This window comes from Sinocyclocheilus rhinocerous, unplaced genomic scaffold (genome assembly GCF_001515625.1).
Source record: "Sinocyclocheilus rhinocerous isolate Xijiao unplaced genomic scaffold, SAMN03320098_v1.1 scaffold3296, whole genome shotgun sequence".
Classification (NCBI taxonomy): Eukaryota; Metazoa; Chordata; class Actinopteri; order Cypriniformes; family Cyprinidae; genus Sinocyclocheilus; species Sinocyclocheilus rhinocerous.
The window spans coordinates 32,371-54,040 of record NW_015624426.1 but is presented as its reverse complement, the minus strand read 5'-3'; the positions used below and the strand labels follow the sequence as shown (position 1 = coordinate 54,040).

The window sequence follows — 21,670 nt, the reverse complement described above, 5'->3', positions numbered from 1 at the left end:
GATCCATCATTTGTGTTGCTATTGTTATTCTGTTTAGGGTCATTATGTTTACATCCATGTATTTATACAAATATCTCACTGTATAATATTTATTCACCCTCAGACTATCTAAGATGGAGTTTGTTTCTTTAACGGAACAGATTTGGAGAAATTATGCTTTATATCACTTGCTCACCATTGGATCCTATGCAGTGAATGGGTGCCGTCAGAATGAGAGTCCAAACAGCTGATAAAAACATCACAATAATCCACAAGAAATCCACATGACTCCAGTCCATTGCGTCCAGTCCATTTGTGATGTTTTTATCAGCTGTTTGGACTCTCATTCATTGCAATTTTAATGGGTTTATGTGGTTGATTTGTTCACACCCATCTGCAGTAAGATGAAGCAACATCTATGACTATGTGCTGCATTGGCATTGTGATTGGTCACAACTGCATAAACGTGGCCTCAATTCTGACATCAAGCCACGTCAGCTGTTTGGACTCTCATTCTGACGGCACCCATTCACTGCAGAGGATCCATTGGTGGAATTTTCATTTCTGGGTGAACCGTTCCTGTAATTTAAAAGATCAGTTAGAATGTCCTTCTATGCAGATATGATCAAATAAATGGCTAATGAAAGAAAATGTATCTGCGTCCTTTTGGAATTATACAAACAACCTTCAGCAAACATATCTGGAACTTATTGTTCTGCTCAACTGATGTTGGTCTGATTCTACTCTGTGGGTCGGATGGTGATATCTAGTCTCTTCCGTCCTGTTCAGCTCATTTCTTGTAGATCTGATGTCATAAACCAGAAAAGCAACAGCAGCCACGCTTACCAGAGCAGAAACAGCCAATCGTATCACAGTTTCAGTAAAACCACAACAGTGGACGTGGTCTGAAAAAAAAGAAAAACACCGAGTTAGAATAATGCATTTAACTCTCGTTCAAACAGACTCATACAGTAGGTGCCGGTTTTATGGGTTGTTATTATTAGGAAGTCAAGCATTCACTGCAAAGGCAAAACATCCACAAGCTTCACTGTGTGTTTGAATATGTTTGCATGCACATTTTCTTTGCTTACCCAAATAACATGTTTAATAAAAGCAATTCTAGACTCTTTTAAGGGCTTTAGCCACAAGAAACTTGTGTGAATATTTGATTATTTCTCCAAGATATATTTTGCTTTTGAGCACTAGTTTTTTTTTTTTTTTAGCAACTTGGGGCACCACACCCACACACGACCCTCAGACACATGCTTCATGCCTCTGTTGCTCGTCTGTGGTCTATTCTTTGTTCCAGTGAAATCATAAAAAGAAAAAAAAAGAAAACACAAACAGGTTATTCTTTCTCCACAAATGCATGTGCTGATCAAATATACACCTTGAATGCAATGTGAGCCACATTAGATAAATCATCTGTTGAATGAAAAAATATAATGTAAATTAAAATATTGCAATTTTAATGGGTTTATGTGGTTGATTTGTTCACACCCATCTGCAGTAAGATGAAGCAACATCTATGACTATGTGCTGCATTGGCAGCACCAATTGTGGTTGGTCACAACTGCATAAACGTGGCCTCAATTCTGACATCAAGCCACAACTAACACTATTTCAGAAACAAAAAATCTTAAAGTTTTATAAAAACTCATGTCACATTAACTGAACACATTTAACACAGTTCTGCTCTCACACTAGCATCATGAGTGGCATACCTGAACTTGGCTGATGGAGTTCAGTAATGTTGACATATTCAGTCTGGTTGACGATTAAATTGGACGACACAAAACTTGAGCTTGTTGAACTTTCTGGCGTTGTAGAACTTTGTGGAGTCTCTGAAAGTGACAGATGTTAGTGTGACACTGGTCTCATCACACACACAGTTCTGATCTTTATAATAGATTTATTTTTTAAATGGAATTAAATGGATAGTTCACCCAAAAAAAAAAAAAAAAAGATGTCCTCCATTTACCTCATTTACGAAGAAAGAAGCTCATACAGGTTTGACAACTTGTGGGTAAATAAATGGTGACAGAATTTCATTTTTGGGCAAACTATCCCTTTAATAGTTAACACCATAAAATGTGCATGTACATTGACAAGAACAGAAAAGAAACAGTTTAAAATATTACAATGACAAGACAACGCTATAATTCAAATGAAGAAAAGTCCTGGAAAATTACACTCACCACTGACCATAACACTGAAACTCATGTAGCTGGTCTCACTGCTGAAAACTGTTACTTGATAAAGTCCAGAGTCTGTGGTTCTGGTGTTTGTGATGGTCAGAGATCCAGTCTGATCCAGTTGTAGTCTGCCTCTGAATCTACCATCAGGACCATCATATGTGGAGTTGGTTTGCGTGAGCTTGCCCACTTCAGCTATTCGAGTGTTTCCGAACATCCACTGTATTAACAAATATGTCTGTATTTTATTAGCATCAGTGTGTAGAGTGACAGGATCTCCCTCCATCGCTGATATTGTCTTCACTTCATCTGTCACATCTAGAGAACAAAGAGGAACATGTTTTGTAACCGGCTAAATGCTCCCCATAAGCTTTATGTTGACCATACTAAATCTGTATTATGCAGACGTTTCCTCTGTGTGAATGTTGAATGAAAACAAGACTTTAAAGTGGGATATAATTAGACATGAATAACAATGAAAGTTCCTGAATTCAGTGCAAAGTGATTTTATTAAGTAGTAGTATTATGCAAGGATAATAGGCCTACTGTGGATCAGCATGTTTTTAGACAAGAAAAAAAATATTTTTGGGAATTCCTTCCACTAAATTTCTCAACAGGCCACAAAACTAGCAGTGATAATAAACTGTCTGAAAACTTTTTATTTATGAGGTAATGTAATTGATTGTAATGGCATTTAGTTAAGTAAAAACAGGTATAACTTACCAACTAGACGCCACAAGCACACACATAACAAAATAAAAGCGTTAACCATATTCATTGGTGGCTATTTGTCATTCACCAGTATTGTCTAAAAAACAGACTCTGTCGCTGCATATCGCCTATGTCTACAGACTCGCTAGTAGGCGTTCCCTAGTAAGTTTTTATAGCGAATATAACCGGATGCCATGCCAAAATGTTGACATAGAATAAGTTTTCTTACCACTTAAAACAAACGTTTTGGAGAGGGAACATTACATTTAAACGGAACAAGAATTAACATGTCCAATAAAATGTATGTGTAAAGTGAACTAGGAAAAACGTGCTCTTCAATCCTTGCTAGTGATACTGTCTATGCGCCGTTTTGTTGACACTGCACTATCGTGGCTGCGTTCCAATTCTTAAGGTCCCTATGCAGTGTCCACTGTACTCAGTGAGCAGATAGCCTATTTACGGAAGTTTTTTTATTTATTTATTTTTTTTATTAATGAAAATAGAACAAATAACAAACAGAGCATAGCATAAGACAGTCCGTGCTATACAAAGTGTGACATTAATTAGTAACGGGAACTGAAAAAAATTTCATAATATTTTAAACATGTTAATGACTTTTTTTTGAGCAGAAACAGCCAATCGTATCACAGTTTCAGTAAAACCACAACAGTGGACGTGGTCTGAAAAAAAAGAAAAACACCGAGTTAGAATAATGCATTTAACTCTCGTTCAAACAGACTCATACAGTAGGTGCCGGTTTTATGGGTTGTTATTATTAGGAAGTCAAGCATTCACTGCAAAGGCAAAACATCCACAAGCTTCACTGTGTGTTTGAATATGTTTGCATGCACATTTTCTTTGCTTACCCAAATAACATGTTTAATAAAAGCAATTCTAGACTCTTTTAAGGGCTTTAGCCACAAGAAACTTGTGTGAATATTTGATTATTTCTCCAAGATATATTTTGCTTTTGAGCACTAGTTTTTTTTTTTTTTTAGCAACTTGGGGCACCACACCCACACACGACCCTCAGACACATGCTTCATGCCTCTGTTGCTCGTCTGTGGTCTATTCTTTGTTCCAGTGAAATCATAAAAAGAAAAAAAAAGAAAACACAAACAGGTTATTCTTTCTCCACAAATGCATGTGCTGATCAAATATACACCTTGAATGCAATGTGAGCCACATTAGATAAATCATCTGTTGAATGAAAAAATATAATGTAAATTAAAATATTGCAATTTTAATGGGTTTATGTGGTTGATTTGTTCACACCCATCTGCAGTAAGATGAAGCAACATCTATGACTATGTGCTGCATTGGCATTGTGATTGGTCACAACTGCATAAACGTGGCCTCAATTCTGACATCAAGCCACGACTAACACTATTTCAGAAACAAAAAATCTTAAAGTTTTATAAAAACTCATGTCACATTAACTGAACACATTTAACACAGTTCTGCTCTCACACTAGCATCATGAGTGGCATACCTGAACTTGGCTGATGGAGTTCAGTAATGTTGACATATTCAGTCTGGTTGACGATTAAATTGGACGACACAAAACTTGAGCTTGTTGAACTTTCTGGCGTTGTAGAACTTTGTGGAGTCTCTGAAAGTGACAGATGTTAGTGTGACACTGGTCTCATCACACACACAGTTCTGATCTTTATAATAGATTTATTTTTTAAATGGAATTAAATGGATAGTTCACCCAAAAAAAAAAAAAAAAAGATGTCCTCCATTTACCTCATTTACGAAGAAAGAAGCTCATACAGGTTTGACAACTTGTGGGTAAATAAATGGTGACAGAATTTCATTTTTGGGCAAACTATCCCTTTAATGGTTAACACCATAAAATGTGCATGTACATTGACAAGAACAGAAAAGAAACAGTTTAAAATATTACAATGACAAGACAACGCTATAATTCAAATGAAGAAAAGTCCTGGAAAATTACACTCACCACTGACCATAACACTGAAACTCATGTAGCTGGTCTCACTGCTGAAAACTGTTACTTGATAAAGTCCAGAGTCTGTGGTTCTGGTGTTTGTGATGGTCAGAGATCCAGTCTGATCCAGTTGTAGTCTGCCTCTGAATCTACCATCAGGACCATCATATGTGGAGTTGGTTTGCGTGAGCTTGCCCACTTCAGCTATTCGAGTGTTTCCGAACATCCACTGTATTAACAAATATGTCTGTATTTTATTAGCATCAGTGTGTAGAGTGACAGGATCTCCCTCCATCGCTGATATTGTCTTCACTTCATCTGTCACATCTAGAGAACAAAGAGGAACATGTTTTGTAACCGGCTAAATGCTCCCCATAAGCTTTATGTTGACCATACTAAATCTGTATTATGCAGACGTTTCCTCTGTGTGAATGTTGAATGAAAACAAGACTTTAAAGTGGGATATAATTAGACATGAATAACAATGAAAGTTCCTGAATTCAGTGCAAAGTGATTTTATTAAGTAGTAGTATTATGCAAGGATAATAGGCCTACTGTGGATCAGCATGTTTTTAGACAAGAAAAAAAATATTTTTGGGAATTCCTTCCACTAAATTTCTCAACAGGCCACAAAACTAGCAGTGATAATAAACTGTCTGAAAACTTTTTATTTATGAGGTAATGTAATTGATTGTAATGGCATTTAGTTAAGTAAAAACAGGTATAACTTACCAACTAGACGCCACAAGCACACACATAACAAAATAAAAGCGTTAACCATATTCATTGGTGGCTATTTGTCATTCACCAGTATTGTCTAAAAAACAGACTCTGTCGCTGCATATCGCCTATGTCTACAGACTCGCTAGTAGGCGTTCCCTAGTAAGTTTTTATAGCGAATATAACTGCCAAAATGGCCAAAATGTTGACATAGAATAAGTTTTCTTACCACTTAAAACAAACGTTTTGGAGAGGGTTTAAACGGATTAAACGGAACAAGAATTAACATGTCCAATAAAATGTATGTGTAAAGTGAACTAGGAAAAACGTGCTCTTCAATCCTTGCTAGTGATACTGTCTATGCGCCGTTTTGTTGACACTGCACTATCGTGGCTGCGTTCCAATTCTTAAGGTCCCTATGCAGTGTCCACTGTACTCAGTGAGCAGATAGCCTATTTACGGAAGTTTTTTTATTTATTTATATTTTTTATTAATGAAAATAGAACAAATAACAAACAGAGCATAGCATAAGACAGTCCGTGCTATACAAAGTGTGACATTAATTAGTAACGGGAACTGAAAAAAATTTCATAATATTTTAAACATGTTAATGACTTTTTCTTTTTTTTTTACAATTTCAGAGAAGATATAAAACAATCCAATTCCACTACCTTAAATATTGGGGATGAATTTAAGCATTTTTGTTTATGCATACAAAATTTTGCCAGCAATATGAATAAATCAACAATGTATTCAAGACCTTTGTTAACATTGTTTTCATAGTACACAATAATATCCTTTAAAGAAAAACAGTATTTATCCTTTACTAGATTAAAAATAAATTCTGCCAATTCCTTCCAAAAATGTTGGGTAATTTTACAATCAAAAAATAAATGTGATAACACCTCTTTTTCATTTTTACAAAAGGATCATAAATCATCAATATCAGAGTATCTTGAAATGATTGATTTAACATGAGGGCCTATTTACGGAAGTTCATCTCACTTTCGTTTAGAACACAAGTCACCAAACATACGAAAAGCGCTGATTGACATAACGCTACGTTTTCTTTCGATTTTATTACAACTTCGTAAAACACGTAGGCTACGGTTTTTCGTGAAAGTAGCGTACAGGATGGAGTGTAAACGGTGAAAACAGCCACCAGAAATTTATTTAGTAACTAAATTTCTTTCACAGCTTCAGAATGAAGGGACAACGTTTTTCTAGTCAGATAGCTGCTGACAGGTTGTGAACAGCTGGATTCGTGCCAATATGGGAAACGCCCGCTATTGCGTCACACAATGCCAAGTGGAGGAGAGTCGAGTTTCGAAATTCCTTCAAGGATCAAATTACTGGGACTTTACGTTTTATTCATATAGTTGAGAAAAGTCGTAATTCCCAGCTGGTTTAACGGCTCTCCGTTCGAATTTGGTGCTTTTGTTATGCTGTTTTGAGTTTATCAGTCTGGGTGATTCGTGACGACAAACGCAATTCAACAACATAAAAATATAAAGTAAACTCATTGATCATCTTTATTAAATTCGGATTCTGCACAGCTCTACAAAAACAGGAGGAAAATGTTATTGGTCTTACTATTATTAATGGCTGGTAAGTTTTTGGAAATGTGTTTACTTTCGGCTTTGATATGGAGCCACACCATAACACCAAAAACAAAAACAGTTCCTATTGTTTTCTTATTTCTAGAATTTGTTCATTTACAAGGTCTAACTAATCACTAAGTGGGACAAAACAGGGTGCAAAATTGAACAAATAAAACCTTGCACTCGGACAAATTAAACTACATTTACTTAGGCTATGTAGCTACAGTATCCTACTGAGCTATGCTTTGAAACAACCTCCCAACTTTTTTCCTTTTTTTTAATCAAAATGTGCTTTTTTAACTTGGACTGTGTAATATAATTTCAACTTGATCTTTAACAGCAATCAAGATGTTTTTAACATTTTAGCACATTTTAGCACATGTTAGCAGACAGATTATACTTTCACATGTGACCAACAATTCCACAACAAATATAAAATATCATAATGAAATATTATCAAAATATTCAACTGACGGAGGTGACAACTGACGGAGTTGACACATCCGACGGTGGTGACGAAAACCTGCATTTGTAGTCATTTTAACTATCAAATACATTGAATCAGTCAATTACTGTATTAAAGCAAACACAACAAACAGTGAGTATATTATTGTTTATAAAGCTTTTAATCAAGAGTCACATATTTTGATATAGGCCTATCATTGGAACACAAAATCTTATGGTGACATCTGACGGTGTTGACAAATTTGGCTGAAAAACAACCTTGCTTTGATATGAGATATTATTAAGTGTTGCTTTTGATAAAACAAGGTATTTTTCATCATAATTTTTTTTTTATCCATTTTATAGCATATGAATTATTAAACCCTTCTCTGTGGACACTGTTTTAGATGCAGTGAGAAGACAATAAGTGTCATAGATTTCATATAATAACGATAAAATTAAATTGAAGGGGATAATTGTGTTAAAGACATTCTATTATTAATCCCCCATAACATTTACAATTGAAAATATTTGTATTTTTAAACCTAATAGCAGTTACAATTGCTGGGCATGTTTTGTCCCATGTCTCAAGAATCAGTGCAATTTAACTTAGCCTAAAGCTGACTTCAATCTCGACATCAGGAAGGCTTTTTGACCTGATCATTTCGGTAACTAAGACCCCCAAATATAACGAGGCCCTTGCAAAATCAAATTGAATAGCTGTCGATCGGCAAAAAGCCTGTTGAATTTTTGTATTCATAGTCTTTTTGTTTTCATAGACAGTTTGCCTGTTTTCAAAGTAAACAGTGCATCTTCATCGGTAGAATCCAGTTTGGTAAAAACGTCTGCTTGCCTAAACGTTTAATAGGCCTATTTGCTTACATTCTTCTTATTCTTATGGCAAACAAGTGTTAATCACTTATTCATCGTGCTTCATACATTTATCTTGTTTTGATACATAGCTTGTGTTTTTTAATTTTCACATTTATTGTAACATGCAAGCCAGGACAAGGAGGAGCGAGAATCCAAATGCAAGCACAGGGTTTTATTAAACACAAAAAACTAATAATCCAATCCACGAACCAGGGTACAATCCACATAGAGGAGTCAGGAACATAATCCACACGGAGAAGGCAAAAGTGTAAACTAGAAACACACGTACAGGAAGCAATGACTGACCAACCACAACTGAAGCGCAGACCTTATATACACACAGACTTAACAAGTTAATGACACACAGGTGGAAGTAATCACACAACAATAAGTCCAGGCAAAGGTTTATGGGCAATGTAGTCTGTGATGGAATGGCAAAGGAGTAGTAAGGAGTGCCCTCCAGTGGAGCTCATGGGCACTCCAGCTGGTGATCGTGACATTTATGGTCTTAATTTTCACAGTTTTTCCCTTAAAAGTCTAAAAAGTAGGCTAATCACATATTTGTCTTTTTTAGCAGCTCACACAATGATTGCAGTTGAATCTGTTTGCTGTAGTTAGTGTTGTATCAATAAAACCGTTTCTGTTTGTTTTCTAGGTGGAGAGACAAGTAAAACTGAGAACATGTCAGTGACAGAGGGGGATGCTGTCACTCTACAATCTGATCTTTCGGAAATATTGAATGACGATACAATATTATGGATGTTTGGACCTAAAGACACTCTCATATCTCAAATCCGAAGAGAGGATGACCTGACCTCATTTTTGGTCACCGATGATGTGGGATTCAGAGGCAGATTGCAGGTGGATCAAAACACTGGCTCTCTCACCATCAGAAACACAAGAATCAGACACTCTGGACAATATAAACTATCCTTCTCTAGAGAAAAGACTACAATCAAGATATTTAATGTTACTGTCTTTGGTAAGTCTGCATTGTAACAATGATCCAGTTCCTAGTGGTGTTTTTTCATATTTAAACAGGATTAGTAATAATTTGATCAGTCGGTCTGGATGGTTTTAAACCATACACTTGAATAACTGACACGTCTGTGTTTAACAAGCATTTATTAAGTGAGAATTTACTGATTTTGCACCATACATGCAGGTCTTCATAATGGGACTAACGTTCTTTCAGAATTTCAATTGTGAGACATTGTAAAACTCTACATTTTATTATTGTTCTGCTCATTTTCCAGTTGTGGTTGGTAAGACGGACGGAGTTAAGTCAGTGTCATTGTCAGTGCTGGAGGGAGATCCTGTCACTCTACATACTGATTCTGAAATACACCAAGATGCTCTGATGCTGTGGAGGTTTGGTGATAAAGGCATCCTCCTGGCTAAAATTGACTTTGAGACAAATGAGACCTCACTAACCGATGCTGATGAGGGATTCAAAGATCGACTGCAGCTGGATCAGACCGGATCTCTGACCATCAAGAACACCAGAACCACAGACTCTGGACTTTATGAACTACAGATCAGAGGCAGTGAGAGCTTGCAGAGATTCCTGGTTTCTGTAAGTGGTGAGTAACTCATTCAATTATAGCGATATATGGTATTATTAGCATATATCTGAAACAATTTCAGATTATCACATTGACTGACACTTCCAGTGTCTCTCTTCATACCTGTCCCAGATGCAGGTCTTTCTTCGAGTGTTATAGCAGGAATAGTTGTTGGTGTTATTGTTCCTGTTCTGCTGATCCTGATTGCCTTTGTGATCTACTATCGCCGCAGGATTTATAAATTAAAAAGGCAAATGGGTAAGTATAATATACGTAAACATTTCCTCCAAACTTGCTTGGATTTTCTTTAAACTGTGTACATTATAGTATTTAATTTGAGTACTTTGTTTTTCCATTTCATTTAAAATCAAACCACTGACTAGAATGTTCATGCTCTGAAGTACGTTTCGGCTTAGTGAGATTTTTGATATTCAGTGAATTTCTATAAATTCTTGTCAGCACAGAATAAGTTTAATACATCATTCCGGGGCATAGAGGACCTACAATAATGTACAGTATTTGAAAAATAATGTTTTTTGAACATTAAAGCATGTCAACATATTCTGTTACACCAAATACACAAAATAATGATCTTTAAAAAAGCATCATATGACCCCTTTAAAGCTTTTTTTTTTCAGCTCTTTCTGTGGAACGGAACGGTTCCATGGATGTTAAAGGTTCATCATGGAACCATAGATGCCAGTAAAGAGCCTTTATTGTGTGAACGAAACATTGTTTACCGTTTTGAAAATAATTCCTTACAGTCAAGATGGTGCAAAAATAGTCTGAACACTGAAACATTAACAACGAACAAATAATTGATTGTGTTTCAGGAGTGTTGTACATTACAATGAGAGTGTTGATTTTCATATCGGTACTTATTACTTTATTATTATTTACTCGTCAATATTTATTTACTTATTCTTATTCTGTTACTGCTAATCGGTGTAGGGGACAGTTACTTTTAAAAGCAATGTATTACAATATTGTGTTATTCCCTAAAAGAATAACTAATTATGCTACTTTTAGTTAGACCGTGCCCTATCTTGCTCATATGGTATTAATTTTATTTGTGCAGGTCCTAAAAAGGGATATTAAAAGCCTTAATTTGATTTAAAAATGCTTCAAATACCCTGTAAATAGTGTAATAAAATGCTTGATATTTGTGTATTCAATTGATGTTTTGACTTCTATCTAATTTTCTTATCACATGGTTTGCAGGGGAACACTGGGGAGAACTTTATAGACCAGACATGCTTTTGGCAAAATGAATCAAGCTCTGAGTTAATATAGGAGTGTATTTTCCTAGATTTAAGACACAAATAAGTTTAAGAATAGACTAAGTGATACATTGTCTGTAGGCTATATTCCACAGAATTAATTGCTATTATAGTACGGATACAATGGGTTGAACAGATTAAGCCAAATAGGACTGGAATTTGCTTAGATTCTTCATCAGCTCTTAAAAGTGTAATATCTACAAGAAGTGATAGAGAAGACCTGCTGGTGGAAATCTATACATTATTCTACAGATTGATCACACAGGGTATAATAGTATACTGTTGTTGGCTCACATTGGGATAATAGGGAATGAAACAGCTGATGAATTAGCAAAAGCAGCATTAAAGAAAAACTTGGTGGATATTAAAGTAGAAGTGAGGTAAATCAGTGATTAACAGGTAAGTAATAGAACTTTGGCAACAAAGGTGGTAAAATAGCAGCACAGGAAGACGGTATTGTTGCAAAGTCAGTAGGGAAAAATGAACAGTTTTATGGAAGGCATAGAAAGGAAGAAGTAATGATTTCTTGATTAGGATTTTGATACAGGACTAAATTCAACACTTGCAATAATAAGAAAGCATGAAAATGACGCGTGATGCATGTAAAGTTTTAGAAAAAGTGCATGCATGTTTTTTTTTTTTACTTTAGTTTGACTTTAGTCTCATAGCCTCATGTAATTACTGCATCAACATTCCTACAACAGATATATTAATCTGGTTTGATGTTACATTTCTCTGCATTAACTCGTTTTAACTTTTTTGGAAAAGGTTAGGCCTAAAAAAGAAATGATAACCATAATGAAAAAGTAAAAAATAGACAATTTTGCATACCTCACATAAGGTTATAAACATGCCTTTTTTTTTTTTTGTCAACGATAAAAACCCTTATTCTCTGATAATCTTCCCCTGCATGTACCAGATCTTCTGAAGTCAACAGGAAGATGAATAAAGTCTCAGTATCCTTCTCTATTATTTTTCATGGCTTTCAAGGGGGGAAAAAAAGTCTCATATTGTCAAAATATTTTCTAGAGCATCCAGATTCCTGATTTTTATCTTTCATTTTCTTGTTATTTTTCATTTCTATGATTGTCTCTGTATTTTCTTCCGGATTCGCCAGGAAACTGAGTGAAATCAGTGACTGCTGTGACACTGCCATTGCAGGAACATGTTCCGAAAAGGTTAAGCATAAAAAAGAAATGATAACCATAATGAAAAAATAAAAAATAGACAATTTTGCATACCTCACAAAAAAAAAAAAAAAACGGAAATACAATGCAAAATATATGGTTCTGCTCATGAATGTCCAGTTTAATTGCACCCAAAACTGATAAAAGAAAAAAAGAAAAGAAAATGAAGTTCCTGGTTATAAACAAGTGACTGCTGTGACACTGCCATTGCAGGAACATGTTCCTAATGGAGTGAATCAGCAGGAAGAAACCATGTCACTTTAATGAGATAAGACACGCCCACCAGTGCCAGTCACTGTAACATCACCAACATCAGACTTCAACAACATATTTCTGCTATTATGAAACTGAGAAACGAACCTGTTTGCTGGAATGAAGCCTTGTGTGATTAAGCACCTGACTAACAGCAGCTTACAAAAGTAAAGACAGAAGTGTGTGGACACCAACAGCACTGCAGAAGACCTGCAGCTAACTGATGAATTACTTATTATTTTTCTGTTATTGTTAATGTTGTCTTAAGTCAAACAGAGATGCAATGTCTTCTTCTCACTGTTGTTATTGTCATAAGACAATGCTGTTAAGCAGTAATTTTCTATTTGCTTTGGTATAATAACACTTATGAAATTTGTGATGGTCAGATGAAGTCTGACTGAAGATTGAGAAGATAAAATAAACATCTCCTGCCTCCTGCTTTTCCCTGCTTATATCTGCACCTTTTGACAGGCAGAAGAATTTAACAAGGTGTTGACTATTTTGGAAAGGATGGCGAGAGTTCCAGAAAAGCTAGATTTGGGTAATAGCTGCTTGATAAAGTTATTCATAAACATCAAATCATCTTTATAAAGACAAACAGTGTTTTATATTTATTAGTAGTTTAAATCTTTTATGTAAAAATCAGTTGAACCCCACCACATCTTCAAAAAAGAATGCTTTTGAGATCATTCATGCCATCAATTGTGTTGCTCAATTATTTTGTTATAGTAATTATGTTTACAGCCATGTATTTAATAGATTGATCAAAGTCATATTCTGTGCAGATACAATCAATAAACGGCCAATGAGTGCAAAAATATTATGTTATTAAACAGCTGTGTAAGGAACAGTAAAGGTGCAGAGCATTAATGTGTGTTTTGCTTTATATTTGGACATATCTGCAGCTCAACCTTCTGCTCAGTTCATACTGTTGGTCTGATTTTGCTCCATGGGTCTGAGAAAGATTTTGAGTCTCTTCTGTCATGTTCAGCTCACTTCTTGTAGATCTGATGTCATAAACCAGCACAGCAACAGCAGCCACGCCCACCAGAGCAGAGAGAGCCAATCGGATCACAGCTTCAGTAAAACCACAACAGTGAATGTGGTCTGAAAAGAAAAAAAAAAGGACACTGAATCACAACTGTGCATTTATTTATAATTAAAACAGACGAGGCATGGATTTTCTGGGTTATTGGGAAGGCAATGAATCCACAAGCTTCAATCTGTGAATGTTTGTCTTTCCTTGCTTAGCCAAATAACATTAGTAGGATTGCATGGCTGACATAAGCGGTTCTAGATAATTTTTACGGCTCCCTAAAGAATGTGATTATGTGATTCTTTCCCCATGATGTTTTGTTGCCTCGAACGCTAATGTTCTCTAGAGCAGCATGAGACGAGTGATTCATTTCTGTCGCTTGTCTGCCATCTGTTTTCTATTCCTGCAAAATCACGGAAGAAGACTTAAGTAAATGTTCCCCATAGAAACCCAGTGACTTACCTGAACTCGGCTGATAGAGTTCAGTAACGCTGGCATCCTCAGTCTGGTTTACGGATGAATTGTTCATCGCACAGCTGGACGCCACACAATTTGTGCTCGATGATCTTTCTGACAATGAAGAATTTTGGCATTAAAGCAGTCAATATTATAAATGTGTATTTAAGAAATTTTGAAAATAGAAAAGAACCATTTTAAAATGTGATGACAAATTTATAATTCAAATGAAGGGCTAATTATGCTGTAATTCTCACCATAGACAGTAACATCATAATCCATGTAGCTGGTCTCTCTGTTGACAGTTGCTAGTTGATAAAGTCCAGAGTCTGTGGTTCTGGTGTTCGTGATGGTCAGAGATCCGGTCGGATCCAGCTTTAATCGGTCTCTGAATCTCCCATCAGCATCGTATGTATAGCTGGTTTGCGTGAGTCTGTTGACTTCAGCTATTCGAGTGCTTCCGAACATCCACTGTATTAACAAATATTTCTGTTTTTCAGTAACATCAGGGTTCAGAGTGACAGAATCTCCCTCCTGTACTGATATTGACTTCACTTCTTCGGTCACGCCTAAAGAGAACACAGAAACATGTTACAAACTGTGATCATTATGTTGGTTATTAATGACCAAATTACTATTTAAATCTGTATTTTGCATATATTTTCCTAATACCAATGTTGAATGATAAATAAAACAAGACTTTAAAATGAGACCTAAGATTAATAAGAGACATAACAGGAGTTCAATGTGAGTTGGTGTTACTTAAGCACTTTCATATGCAAACAGAAGTGAAACAAAACACTCAAAACACAAACAAAACACTCATCTGTGGATCTGACTGCTTTAAAGGAACAGTTCACCCCAAAAATTAAAAGTTACTCTTCAAAATTAAATAAGTAGAGTAAGCATTTCAATTACTTAATGTAACTGATTACATTTTCATTACTTTTCTACATTTCTAATGTAAATCATTTTCAATCATTTAAACCAGGCAGATTGTAGCCTAAAGCTTTCAGCAGCAATGTGACGTGGTGTCTGCCAATTCAAACAAGAGAAACAAGCAAAAGCATCAGAATAGCATTGCTTTACCAAAAGGGCCTTTAAAAGGCAAGAGGCATTGTGCACATCAATAACAGGCAAAGCAACAAATTAATATTATTAAACATATCCTATTTGTATTTTCGTAAATGTAAATTTAATTTAAAAAAATTATGTTACTGTAATAGATTACAGTTACATTTATTTTATAATTAAATTACATAAGTTACATGTAACAACACTGCACACAAGAAAAAAACTACTACATATTTAGAAGAACTTGTTAAATCATGACATAACTTTCATTATTGGGTGAACTATTCCTTTAACTTCCACATTCTTAACTGTGTCCATCTGTTCAAAGGGAATTAAAGCCATCAGTATCATAAGGAATACTGAAATAAATAGAAAAGAACCATTTTAAAATATTACAATGACAAAGACATCATTTAAATGAGGAGCAAACTATGCTGTAATTGTCTTACCATAGACTGTAACATTGAAACTCATGTAAATGGTCTCTATTTTGACAACCGTTAGTTGATAAAGTCCAGAGTCTGTGGTTCTGGTGTTTGTGATGGTGAGAGATCCAGTCTGATCCCGCTTCAGTCTGTCTCTAAATCTCCCATCAGGACCATCATACGTCGAGTTTGTTTGTGTGAGTCTGTTGACTTCAGCTATTCGAGTGCTTCCAAACTTCCACTGTATTAACAAATATGTCTGTGCTTCAGTAACATCAGGGTTTAGAGTGACAGACTCTCCCTTCATCACTGATACTGACTTCATTTCATCTGGATCAACACCAAACACACCTGGAGAACAAACAGGAACATGTTTTGTCACAGGGCCCTGAACTTTGGCCCCAATCCATAATACATCTCTGTGTACAAGAAATATCTTATTTAAACCAAGTCTATGCCACTGTTGATTATAATAGAAGAAAAATTCTGCACATGTTCAGTCAGCTTGCTGAACAAAATGGAAAAACGCTGACGAGCATTACTGAACTGATTTGTTCCTCCTTAGTGTTGTTACTTCTGCACTCATTTTGGTGTGTAAACAGAAGTGAAACAAAGCATGATCTGTGGATCAGAAGGCTTTAAGCGTATTCATCTAACTAGTTACATTTACTGATTGGCTCGTGGACTAATTTAATTCTATACTGAGAAATTGAATTGCTATAGGCCTAAATTAACTAAATGCATTACTGAAACATGTTGAATATTATAACACTGATGTCAATTTGTGTTAATGATCAAAACGTTTAAAAGACAAAAAAATTATAATGTTGGTACATCTTGTAGAACTCCTTCAAAATGTTTACAAAAGTTTAACTAACATTACTTTTGTAAAAACAAACAAAAAAAGTTAAAGTGATCGCCTGATAAACTTTTTTTGTTGGAATAACAGTGCGACGATACGGTTGTAAATCCTGTTTGATTTCAACCTGAAGCTTATTACTCTTAACTTAAACTGCAGGACGTGAAGCAATGAAAACACATTTATAACTTACCAACCAGACTCCACAAGCACAACGAGAACAAAACAAATGGATGAATCATATTCTCTGGCCGTTTGCTCACCTATCTAATGACTAAACACCGTCCCGTTTACACCTCAAGCAACTTGTGGCTGCATGTCGCCAATTCCCAGATGTGTGTCGCTAGAAGGCGTTCCCACTGCTGGTTGCCTAATGATGGTTAAGAGTGACAGTAGCGGATGTTACAGTGCTTTCGTGTTCTTACCACTTAAAATAAATATTTAATGGAATAAGCCCTTGGAATGGAGTAAAATGCGTAATACTCCCTATACATTTTTTTTTAAGTATTATATATTAATCAGTCAAATTGAAACGATTTGAAAATATCAAAGAGTGACGAAAAGCGTGTGAATTAGAATAAAAAAGAAACCGTGGCCTTCTGGAGAGAAAAAAATAGAGACCATCACAAAATTTGTGGTTTTATTTGTTATGAATTGTATCGGTTTTAATGGAAACTGTAATGGTCCCTTGTTGGTAGCTTGTTTATAAAGCCAAATTAAAATGGAATTATTATTGTTTTGACAATGTCACCTCACTCATTGTAGTCAGTATTTGAAAATGCGTATGCATTCATAAACCAAACCTTTCGCTGATTGTTTACAGTGTGGTGGAAGTTACTCCCATCAAAGCATCAAAAGCTGGATAGGTGTGTTCGACCTGACGCGGCGCTGAGCAGACCGATCGGTGTTTGACTGGACGCGGTGCATACCGCTGTTCAGAAACACAACAGAACGGATTCAGCGGACCAGAATAATCTAAATCTCCAGAGGTCATCTTCATTAATTCAGATTTTTCACACCTCCACAACAACGTGCAGAACATGTCATTGTTCTTTCTACTGTTATTGTTCATGGACGGTAAGTGATGGATTTCTGTTCTTTCGGTTTCATTTTAGACACTGCAGTAGGCTCTTAATACTCAGCTCTGCGTTACATACATGGAAAATGACACCGACAAAACACACCCAGACGCGTCTAATGATTAAATTTATAAAATAAAATAATGTAGCAAATTGTGTGTGTGTTAGACTATCACATTTGAATCATTCGCCGTAGACAACTGCTGGAAAGTAAAACATCCAATAAAAACGCACTTGCTGAAATTCCTATTTCTGGAATTGGCTTAATTTTTTATTTGAATTGTAGAATCTAGACGACATTATTAACATCTGTGTTAGAGTCTAATCTGTAAAAGTGATTGAATATGCTCTAGGTGTGTCTGGTGCCGAAATAGATGAGAAGATGGTCAGTGATGGAGGGGGATTCCGTTACTCTACACACTAATCTTACTGGAATACTGAACGACGACACAATACTGTGGATGTTTGGACCTAAGGGCTTGTTCATATCTCAAATGACGAGAAAGAACGCTTTTACCTCAATTTTTTTGTCACTGATGAGGCTGAATTCAGAGGCAGATTGCAAGTAGACCAAAAACACTGGCTCTCTCACCGTCAGAAACACCAGAATCAGACACTCTGGACAATATAAACTATCCATCGCTACAGAACAGACTAAGACCAAGATATTTCATGTTACTGTCGTTGGTGAGTATGAAGTCTTTCAATGTAATAATGATCTTGCACTGTACTGTTTATAATACACCACAGGAGACATCACAAATGCATTTGAAATATTTTTCTTTGCTGTTAAATTAGTGAAACTTACATGTCTTTTGTACTGTATGTAAAACATCACTTAAGAGTGATTTGTTTTCCAGGTGTGGTTGGTGAGATGGATGAAGTCCGTATCAGTGCTGGAGGGAGATTCTGTCACTTCTTCTGTCACACTGATGCTGAAATACACACAGATGATCTGATAGTGTGGAGGTTTGGAGATAAAGGTGTCCTCCTGGCTAAACTCGATGTAGAGACTAAAGAGACCTCATTAAATGTTGCCGATGAGAGATTCAAAGATCGACTGCAGCTGAATCAGACCGGATCTCTGACCATCACAAACACCAGAACTGAACACGCTGGACTTTATGAACTACAGATCAGAGGCCGTGAGAGCTCACAGCGATTCCTTCTTTCGGTCACTGGCGAGTAACTCCAATCTTTCAATTTAATGACATACCTATAATTAGATCAACGATTACAAATATTAGATTACATTAACATGATGAACAAGAAATATGTCAGAAAATAATTAGTTGTGGGAAGTGAAGTCTTCTCTCATAATGATTTATAGGCTACAAATAAAAATAGAAAAATAATCGGCATCAGATAAGAATTTTGAAGGACACATTCGTTCTCACTGAAATAGCAGCGATAGTTGGCACAGCGATCACAGCCAATTCTGCCAGCGATCATTCACACAGAAACTGCATATATTTTTAACATAAAATTACTTCAACATACAATATAAATAAACAAGAGTACTGCACAGAAAGAAAAGACATTAACTCGGCTATCTGAATCGTCCAAAGGTAGCTAAATGTGATATTTTGAAATATAGTAAAGGTAAAATTTACTTTTTCTGCAATATATACTTCGATGTGAAAAAAATACAGAACTTTTCACCAAATTACCTTAAAAGCTATTGTTCAGGTAGTTTTGGAATTTGAGAAACTTGGAAAAAAGAAACTGGGTTTTCGCTTTTCAAGAACCAACTCAAATCTCTTTCAGTAACCATACATTGAACAGAATTTTTTTTTTAAATCTATCTTTTCGCAGGCCATATTCCCACTGTTTTTGACCCATTCAAAGTCTATAAAATATGATTATTTTTAATGTGATTATTAAATAAAATTAAACAATAAGAAATATGTATTCATATAACGCTATTGTACTGTAAGAGAAAAAAGGATTAAATAAAAATGATAGTATTACATTGAAAAAAAAAAGCAATAAGTCAAGTCACAATTAGCTAATTTTCAAGAAATTACTTATTTTTATTTTTTACATTCTCCATTAAAAGACCTTCAAAATGATATAAGAGTTGTTGGAATCTGAAAAACAAAAAGACTGAGCTACTCTTGTTTGAAGTCGATAGAGTCAGCAAAGTCCATTTCGAGAAAAATTGAGTTAAAGTTTTCTGAATGTTCCAAAGCAAAATTTACCGAATTTGCCCTTCGAGGATAATAAAGTTGACCTTGACTGAGCAACATTGCATCTTTTCCTCCAATTCTTTTCTAAATATTCATTACTGTATTGATCACAATATAGCTTTTTTTTTATTTTACCTTTGTTGTTATAAGAACAGATGCAAAAAAAGAACAAACATAAGAAAGAGACAAGTGTAGTGTCACTTTTTGATTTTACATCTAAACAAAAGCATTTAAGAAAACAAATAATAAAATGTAAAAATCACTTTTGTGTGTACATTACAAATAAACAGATTATTAAAATTACAGAAACAGTTCAATCAAGAGCAGCGAGTGATTCCCTCTTTTCTTTTATTGTTAGATTAACATGAATGAGACAGATGGCCTATATATGAAGACCGTAAAGCACGGATCTAATATAATGTTAGGCTACACATCAGATGTTTTTCCCCAAACGTTCCCTTAAAACATAACAGATTATGTTTGCGTGAATACTTGTTTTAAAAATTCTTTCTTTCTAAATTTAGAGATGCAACGATCTTGATTTTTCTCAGTCGATCCCAATTACTGAATGAGAATGCAAAGTCTATAATATCCATAATATTATAAATTGACAGTTTATTGCTGGTCTGTGGTTTTACACTGCTGTAATTTTTTAAGACGTCATATTATTGTCAGGTGAGCTTTAAATTGTGCACTATGACAATCACACAGTTTCAGTGTGACGTCAATAAGAAAAAGTATAATTTCATAGATATTGTTAATAGTTGTTCATATTAAAATGTATAAACTTAATACAGGACCTAGATTATTTATTTAGCAAAATATTGCCATTTTAATAAATATTAAATGTAATTTATTAAAAATTGCTGCTGCTCCAATTAAGCTCTTCCACATTGAATGTCAATGTAAATACTTCATAAACAGACTTTAAATATTAACTGATCAGTCACTTTAAGTTAATCTTTATAAATAACTTTTTTTTTTTTTAATAGTTGTAAGATAACAAAATCTAGACGTAACTATGCCCAACGATGAAAAAGGCATGCTGTTTGTACAGAGAAGGAGCCATCAGAAACCTGTTGTATCCGTCCAGGAAAAAAGCGACTAAAGGCTGGAATACACTACACGACTTTTACAATTTGAACAGATTTTTAAAACACCAGGCATCATACACTTACTGACTTTGTAAATAGTGGCAAAGGAAAACTGGGCATCATACACTAAACGACTGAGAATGATACACTACCAGACTTTAAATTCATTCAAAAATTCATTAAATTCATCACAACAAACTCACACAGAAACGTGTGCATTGTTGCTAGATGCAGCATGACAAATGAAAACAATATTTATTCTAAAATCGGCTGAAAATATCAAACATTTTTGATACCCTCCGACTGGATGGAATCAGTCTGAAGCTAAAGAATAGAAATAAGTTGACATCCATTTAATAAGAGGCTTCATAATGAGGCTAATTTCTGTGCTCAGAATGTTTTATTGGTTTGTTTTATTTGATTTTTGAATGCGTGTACTTAGCTGAACGCAGACTAGTGTAGATGTTGCAATGTGTTTGAATGACACTTCACTATGAATATATAAATGATCAAATTGAATGCCTTGTTGCTTGATTAGAGTTCTGGTTTTTTTTTATGATTGACTGTACTTTCAAATAAAACATTTTTCAATTATTCTTTCAAAACATTGTTCAAAATAAACACGAATTTTTAATAAAACATGATGTGAGCTTAATGGGAACAGGGGTGTGCTTAAAGGGTACAAAAATGTACCCAT

At 35.0% G+C, this 21,670-nt stretch overlaps 3 protein-coding genes across 5 annotated transcripts in view; 1 reads left to right on the top strand and 2 right to left on the bottom strand.

The window, feature by feature from the left end:
• The window catches only part of LOC107740712 (uncharacterized), a 66,826-nt gene extending 55,686 nt beyond the window's left edge, over window positions 1-11,140 (top strand). Inside the window, exons 31-35 of the mRNA XM_016553223.1 lie at window positions 7,088-7,167; window positions 9,133-9,459; window positions 9,734-10,060; window positions 10,175-10,300; window positions 11,121-11,140. Of these exons, the coding sequence (XP_016408709.1) occupies window positions 7,088-7,167; window positions 9,133-9,459; window positions 9,734-10,060; window positions 10,175-10,300; window positions 11,121-11,140 (880 nt within the window). The remainder of the gene's footprint in view (window positions 1-7,087; window positions 7,168-9,132; window positions 9,460-9,733; window positions 10,061-10,174; window positions 10,301-11,120) is intronic.
• On the bottom strand, window positions 531-5,683 carry LOC107740667 (uncharacterized). Of its 3 annotated transcripts, XM_016553191.1 has the most exons (5): window positions 5,572-5,683; window positions 4,852-5,166; window positions 4,443-4,497; window positions 1,704-1,783; window positions 531-884 (listed from the first exon to the last, which is right to left on the bottom strand). In XM_016553191.1, the coding sequence occupies exons 1-5, from the start codon at window positions 5,624-5,626 to the stop codon at window positions 667-669; spliced, it is 723 nt and encodes a 240-aa protein (XP_016408677.1). In that variant the 5' UTR covers window positions 5,627-5,683; the 3' UTR covers window positions 531-666. The 3 variants fall into 3 exon arrangements, with proteins under 3 accessions (XP_016408677.1, XP_016408669.1, XP_016408661.1); XM_016553183.1 differs by lacking the exons at window positions 4,443-4,497; window positions 4,852-5,166; window positions 5,572-5,683 and adding exons at window positions 2,178-2,492; window positions 3,214-3,292 and having other exon boundaries at window positions 1,704-1,823; XM_016553175.1 differs by lacking the exons at window positions 4,443-4,497; window positions 4,852-5,166; window positions 5,572-5,683 and adding exons at window positions 2,178-2,492; window positions 2,898-3,122 and having other exon boundaries at window positions 1,704-1,823.
• Window positions 11,141-13,240: 2,100 nt separating the features above from the next.
• Window positions 13,241-16,945, bottom strand: LOC107740643 (uncharacterized). Its single transcript, XM_016553139.1, has 5 exons — window positions 16,805-16,945; window positions 15,777-16,103; window positions 14,511-14,822; window positions 14,260-14,367; window positions 13,241-13,868 (listed from the first exon to the last, which is right to left on the bottom strand). The coding sequence occupies exons 1-5, from the start codon at window positions 16,851-16,853 to the stop codon at window positions 13,645-13,647; spliced, it is 1,020 nt and encodes a 339-aa protein (XP_016408625.1). The 5' UTR covers window positions 16,854-16,945; the 3' UTR covers window positions 13,241-13,644.
• Window positions 16,946-21,670: the final 4,725 nt, after the last annotated feature.